The 7,500-nt window shown below is 45.9% G+C and overlaps 1 protein-coding gene across 1 annotated transcript in view; it reads left to right on the forward strand.

The window, feature by feature from the left end:
* Positions 1–7,500, forward strand: part of ppp1r37 (protein phosphatase 1, regulatory subunit 37) — a 50,435-nt gene that overhangs the window by 15,218 nt on the left and 27,717 nt on the right. The window contains exon 2 of the mRNA XM_076282454.1: positions 6,425–6,522. Coding sequence (XP_076138569.1) covers positions 6,425–6,522 — 98 coding nt within the window. The remainder of the gene's footprint in view (positions 1–6,424; positions 6,523–7,500) is intronic.

Below are 7,500 nucleotides of genomic sequence, written 5' to 3' on the forward strand. Positions count from 1 at the left end.
AGCCCCCCCCCCACACATAGCCAATTCATTTGCACGTCCTTTCCTGTGTCTTGGATTCAGTGAATCATGCATTAATTATGGAAATGGGTATGTCCTAAGACACACATACACAAGCACTTACAGACACACACACGCACACACACACACACACACACATACTCACTCGCTTCACAAAGCTGATTATGTAGTCAGACGCAAGATGATTTTCCAAGTATCGGCACCGTGTGGAGTTCTTCTGTGTAGGCTAACCCCCCCCCCCCCGCCGCCTCCTCTAGATGCCTCTAACCATAAAAACAACCTGGGGTCCTTTTACAACACTCAGACACGCCTCACTTTTTTCCCAGTATACTCCTGGAACAACTAAGTATCTATCTGGTGTACAGCTGCCAGACATCGACTCCTAATAGAGACCCCCCACACACACACACACACACACACACACACCAGCACCCACCAAACACATACACACACACTCTCTCTCTCTCACACACAGACACACACACACACACACACACACACACACACACAGACAGACACACACACACACACGTGTCATTTTTACACTCAGGGACAGGGTGGCAGGGCCCGGCGCTCCTTAATGCCACTGTCTTGTTGTTGAAATGATGCATTGTTCTTCTTTGAAGTGCTGAGCTGTGCCTGTGAAGTGTGCTCTTTATGACATCTCTGACTGACAGCGCATCCTCATAAAGGTGCGCGGGAGGGGATTGAGACACGACACAGCCTCTCAGCTTTAGCTCCGAGTTCAGCAGCATCATGAACGCTCAAAGGAGGGAAAAGAAGGAATGGACAGTGATGTTTTGTTGAGTGCCGATGGAGGCCGGGTGGGGGCTCCAGTGTCTTAATGTTAATGCTGGAACAAAAAAACATATATGAACTGGCTGGTGGTGGACACTACTCAATGATTGGCTGTGTGTGTGTGCGCGCACAAATTGGCATGTGCTTGTCTCCTACTTCTCCATTATAGTTAAGTGATGGTGGGAGATGGTTGTTTGTGTGTGTGTGTGTGTGTGTGTGTGTGTCTGTATGCCTTGTTGAAAACCATTAGTTGAAACAAGGCAATCTTTGTGATCGCATAGGGCAGTGTGTGTGTGTGTGTGTGTGTGTGTGTGTGTGTGTTACTGCCCTGGTTGGGTGCTCAGGTGTTTAATGGACTCCTCAGGGCCTCTTAAATCATCCTTTAGCCCTGTCTTCTCCCTCTGTATTCTTTCGTCCCTCTACTCCTGCCTCTCTCTATCTCTCTCTCTATCTATATATCTCTCTCTCATTGTGTGTGTGTGTGTGTGTGTGTGTGTCCCATCTCCTCCAGTCTGCCTCTGACTCATCCTTTCTGCCATGATGAGGATGGTGAGTGATTCAGTGAGGATTGGAGGTTGGTTTGATATTTTGCCTTTTTCCACACCAGTGGGGTTGTGATGGCCAATCACACCCAGCCTTTGCACACTTTCGTTCAGTCTGTCAAATGGAGAGCATTGCCGAAGGAAGCATCATTAACTGACACCATACAGACGTGAAGAAAAAAAACAAAGTTGAACCTACTTAGAAACTTTCGTCCGTCATTAAAGTTTTCAGTCAGCACGATTCACACAACATGAGGTCGTATTTGTTTATTGTACGACAATTTCGGATGAAAAATACACACCCGGTGTGCAATGCCCTTTAGTCTCTTCTCAGCCTTTTGAAATCATCCATCATCGTGCTTCAACTTCCGTGTGTATCTGCACATGTGAGTCGATTCTGTGGTCCATCCATTAACACCCACACCATCCACTCCCGCATGTGCGTGATTTTAACCACGGATCAGTCGGATCGGACGAACCTTTTAATTGAGTCAAATACTTATCCGATCTGTTGTGTAGTTTTGAGCAGGCTCCTGACATCCGATTAGAAGACGTCACAATCAACGTCCCAGCTCCGGTCCCATCCGACCTGACGTTTGTCTTGCAGTGTGAGCAGTCGAACGTACAGTGTTTGCACAGCAATCATATTCAGGTCCAATTGAAACATACAGTACAAGTTGCCATATTGTATGCAACTGAAAAAAAAACGCACCGTGTCTGCCCTGCTTAAGACCGAGACCATGGATCCACTCCCAGATACGGAAGACACAGCAGGCAGAGACTGGGGGAGAGGGTCCTGGTCCCTCCTCACTCCTATCCACAACCATGGAGTTTTATGGAGTGGTAAAAGCCAACAGAAGCGCTCGTATAAAAGCCCTCAGACAGCGCGTCAGAAGGAATTCAAATCATGTTCATGAGTGGGTGCCAGTGATCAAATGTGGATCCTGTGTGTGTGTGTGTGTGTGTGTGTGTGTGTGTGTGTGTTGTCTGTGTACTTATATGGATAGGTGCCGTGTAAAAGTAATATTTATACTGTCCCTTGCCTTATGGCATTCAGTGACTTATTTGGCAGCAAGATCTTCTGTCTGTCCCTGCTGTCCAAGTAAGACCAAATAAGCCATTATTTCTTGTACTTCTAGATTTCGGAACCCTGGGATTAGGCTTGTAAGCCTGTCAAAGTATGACTTAACGTATAGTTGTATTTTTCTCACAGTGAAGAAGAAAGTGCACCTCAGTCTCAACTTCATCTGTTATGCAGTGACTACATATTATTTGCTCTCTTGGCAACCAGGATTTTCTTAGTCTGCCTTTTTTGGATTTTCTTAGTCTGCCTTTTTCTATGGCTAGACTGTGGTCACTCTAACAGTAATATTCCTCCAATTGGTATTCAAATGTTATGGACCGGTAACATTCTAATTGGCTTTGTTTTTTTGTCGCCTTTTGCCAATGTTCCAAATGTTTTTCTTTAGATTCTTGAATGATCTTATTGGTGTTCAGCTTGAAAGCAGCACTTGTCTGAAAGAAGTTATTAATGTCTGTTAGGGGGATATTAGTAAGTCTCAGTACAAGCTGACTCAGGACTATTTTCAGGGTTCAGATCTTGAGTTTTTACTGCATTAAAATGCAGTGGGACTTGTTTGGAGATGCATCCAGAATTTAAGGGCTCTTTTTGCATGTTGATGGCCAATGGGAATCTGCCTAGTTGTGCTCTATGCTCACTGAGTGGACCCCATACCTCACTTCCGTACAGCACAATGCACAATGGGCTGGATTACACAGTCAAATATTTTGCACCAATTTTTAATAGGTATGTTTACATAGATGTCTCTCTCTCTCCCTCTCCCTCTCCCTCTCCCTCTCTCAATCTCTCTCTCTCTCTCAATCTCTCTATTTCTCTCTCGCTTTCTCTCAGCCTGGGTGAGTGATGTGTTTACATTAGGGCCTGATGAGATTAACTCCGACGTGTTGTAGGGGCGGAGATAAGAGTCATCTGTCTGGACTAGGCCTCAGCAACACACTTAGCAGGCTTTGAACAGACGAACAGACACAGACAGACAGAGTAGGTTTTGGTTTGACAGACAGATAGTGAATGACTGACAGACAGAAGGAATTTGGACAGGACAGGTGGGCAGGACAGACTGACAGTAAGAGCGCTTTCATATGTGGGACTCGTTGAATCGGAACATGGAGCGTTTCCCCCAAAGGTCAGCTGATTGGGTATATGTGAAGGCAGCAATCGCACTCTGTTTCGGAACAAAACAAATGGGGCGAGACCGCCTGGAGGAGGTGGTCTCGGCTAATTTCTAATCGAACTCCAGAGCGGTTCATTTGCAGTGAGAAAGCCATCAGGCTGGTGTAGCGGGACAACTACGTGTGCTTACATTTTTGTAGGCCTATTAGGCTACAAGATTATTCAACTTTTAACTAAATGTGGGGTTAAGTGTTAGGCGACTTCGGGATAGTGTCTCCAGCTGTCAAATGTGACGATGGAGAAACTTTTTATCAGTTCAGCCCATGATTCGGAACAAAATAAGTATGAAAGTGTCTAGGAAGACGAGTGTCTAGGAAGACGAGTGTCTAGGAAGACAAGTGTCTAGGAAGACAGTCGAGGCAGGGCCCAAATGCACACACACACACACACACACACACACACACACACACACACTTACTTCAGCTGAAAATGGGGACTTCATATCAGATCCCCCATTCACACCTTGTAGATAGGATCTGATTTTGGACATTTCACATCTTTAAAGTGTAAGTTCAAATTGACCTATAGCCCTGTTGTATAAGCTCACCATGCAGCCCATCAGAAAAAGAATGAGACAATTTGGGACAACGTAGGCCAAGTTATGGACAGGCAGCTTAAAGCAGACCCATGGGGGCATCAAAACTGAAACTGAAAGTAACTCCCTACTGCCCCCATGGGTCTGCTTTAAGGGGATTTCTTCCGAAATAGGGACACATGACTATTATCATCTCTGATATCAGCAGCACAATGAACCAAGGAAGAAAACATCAAGACTGACTAGAGGAGAACATGGGTTTCCACAGCATCGTTTTTAGATGGTTATGGAATTCCCTGTGCACATTAAAATGAAAAAGCCGGAATTTTCAAATGAAAACGGGGCCGACAGCATTTTCAAATCAGTAGTGTAGGTGAGAAGCACAAACGTAACAAAAGTGTTCTCAGATTCAGATAAACCCGGAATAGTGTAGACAAGGTCTGAACTTGGGTTTCATTTGGGCAGGACTGTTTGTGTTGCCCAAGCTGCGCAAACTGTGTCAACTGGCGTGATCAATATGCCAGAATGGAATGGGAAGGAGAAGCGCGAACAACAGAATAACAATAAATCAACAATTAGTCATCAGAATCGCTCAATCTCTCTCTCTTTTTTTTTCTTCTTTCCCTCGGTTTCTCCCCTCTCCTCTTTTTTCTGTTTCTCCTGCTGTCTTTCTCTTTCTGTATCATACCCCACCCTCTCTCTCTCTGTCTCTTTCTCTCTCCCTCTGTTTCTCCCCTCCCCTCTTTTTCTCTTTCTCCTGCTGTCTTTTTCTTTATCACCCCCGTCTCACTCTCTCTCTCTCTCTCTCTCTCTGCCTCTCTCTCTCTCTCTTCCCTTGTGTCCTTAAGCGTTGTTGGAAGGTTAGCTGTTTCCTAAAGGTTAGCTGTCTCTGTATTCTCTCTCCTGTTCTTGTCTGCATGGTTTTGTAGTCTCTGGCTCTCGTCTGTTTGCAGCCTCGTTTGCCTCTCTCTGACATTTCAGTTTCTAAACCCAGAACTAGATGGTGATATTGATTGTGGTCTTTCTTCCCTGTAGTATATTGGCACTAGTATATAGCGTGTGCGTGCGTGCGTGCGTGCATGTGTGTGTGTGTCTGGTTTGCTTAGCAGTATCAATACAGTCTCTGAACTTGAACTCTGAACCTGTCTGTGGAATATCAAGCTGGGTGCTCCAGGGAGTGGGGCCTGTGTGTGTGTGTGTTTGCCTGTTTATCAGCTCCTCTTATCTGCTGTGAACAGACAGAACTGCTGACTACAGCACACACACATACACACACACACACTCTCACTTACTCAATGGGTCAATGTGTTTTAATGGCAAGGCCTGTCCCTTGTGCTGAATATATTCCTGCATATTTGTCTGTCTTTCTTTAGCTATAGGGCCAATCTCTGTCAGCCTGCCTTTCTATCTGTCTCTCTCCTGTATAGATTCTCAACCAACCTCCAACCATTTAATTCAACCCCCCCCCCCCCCCCCCCCCCCCACCACCACCACACACACACACACACACACACACACACACACACACACACACTTTGTCCTGTGTCTGACCTTCGTCTTCCTGTCAGAGCCTGTAAGAGTAGCCAGACTAAAGAGGTCAGACGACAGTGCTCTCACATCAAACAATGACAAGTGTGTGTGTTTGTGTGTGTGTGTGTGTGTGTGTCTGGGTGTGAGATAGAGAGAGATCAGCTGACTGATGATGTGGAGTGTAGTGAGATGGAACAATGGCTGCCTTTCAGAGAGCTTAAGGACTAGTAACTCACTCCAGGGGTCTCCGCTTTAGAAGTGTGTGTGTGTGCGGGCGCCTAAAGAGCCCTCAAAGACTGGACTGTCACATTTAAATAGGGCCAAGAGCATGTACGCACAGTTAACTGCTATGTTCTGAAGTCTAACCCACCAAAATACAGATAAACACACACACACACACACACATGGGTATGTCCTGGACTTTTTCTCCATGTGGTCAATCAGATGCTTAATTGTATTTGATACATATGGAGTAGTTTCTAAAATGATTTTTGAACATAGTCCTGACTAGGAAATTGCACAAGATGGACTGTGTATTTGTCATTACAGCTAACACACACACACACACACACACACACACACACACACTCTCCCTTGCTCATATTTGGTTTCTGACTCTCCTCACTAAGGCCAGACTGTTTGATTCAGAAGAGCCCGATGCCGAACAGATGTAGCTGTACAAAGTCCACGTGTGTGTCTGTGCTCGTGCTTTTTTGCGCTACTGACCTCTGACCCTTTGTCTCTGTACAGCCCAGAATGTGACTGTGGAGGAGATCCTGAATGCATACACACAGGCCTGTCAGAAGCTCAACTGCAAGCCCATTCCCAAAGTGCTCAAACAGATACAGGTGAGACCAGACAACACAACATAACACAAACAACACAACACACATAAACATACACACACACTATCTGAGTACTAGTTAACTTTATCTACACTTAGATCCACTTAATAAGCTACATAGAATATAGACACTATATTGTTCCTTATCAATCTCTTGGCAAGTTGTTTTTTTATGCTGTGCACCAGGTGTCGGTGACCTTGTGCAATAGAGATAGGTGTGTGTGTCTGTGTCTGTGTCTGTGTGAGAGGTGGTGGTAGGTGATTGGGGTCATGTCCCAGAATGCCCCTCTCAGACCTGTGTGTCTGGATTAGAGCTGGAATCTGATCTCCATGGCAACCCCAGTGTGATACCAGTGAGGCCTTTTTGCCCCTACGCCTGGCAGCCAGCCAATCACACGCCCCATTCTGCACAGCAGGCTGCAGATTTGCTCTCCCTCACAGTGTTGCTGATTGATTCTCCCTCTTGACTGGACAGCCAGTCTGTCAGTAAGGTGGGAATGAACTTTCTTCTTCATCTCCAGTCTCTTGTTATTTTGGTATTAAGGCTCATGGTGATTGTTGTTGGATGTTTGCGTGGGTTTGTGAGTGTGTGTGAGAATATGTGTGCATCATTCTGTCTGGTTGTCGTCAGTTTAGTGTGTGCATGAGGGCAAATACAGGGATCGGGAGTACCGAAATTTCCTGAATATACGCTGATCGGCCACTTTCTCTTTCTCTCTTTTATTTGTGTGTGCGTGTGTGAGTGTGTGCGTGTGTGCGTGTGTGTGTGCGTGCGTACGTGCAGGAAGCTCTGCACCATGTGTCCACACATGCAGACAGACGGATGAACAAAATTGGGATATTTCAGTGACTCATTCTCAAATGCCAGGAATCTCCCCCGAAAGGCCACGTTAGATAAACAGCTGCCGCGTGCCTCTCATCCTCAGCCCGTCGATGGCCAGATAAAGACTCTGACGTCTCGCTAAGGCCACTGCTCATTCAG

The sequence above is a fragment of the Alosa pseudoharengus genome, unplaced genomic scaffold (genome assembly GCF_046254945.1).
Source record: "Alosa pseudoharengus isolate Yale_2024_CS ecotype anadromous, Long Island Sound unplaced genomic scaffold, YU_APseudo_1.1 YU_APseudo_1.1_scf_13, whole genome shotgun sequence".
NCBI lineage: Eukaryota > Metazoa > Chordata > Actinopteri > Clupeiformes > Clupeidae > Alosa > Alosa pseudoharengus.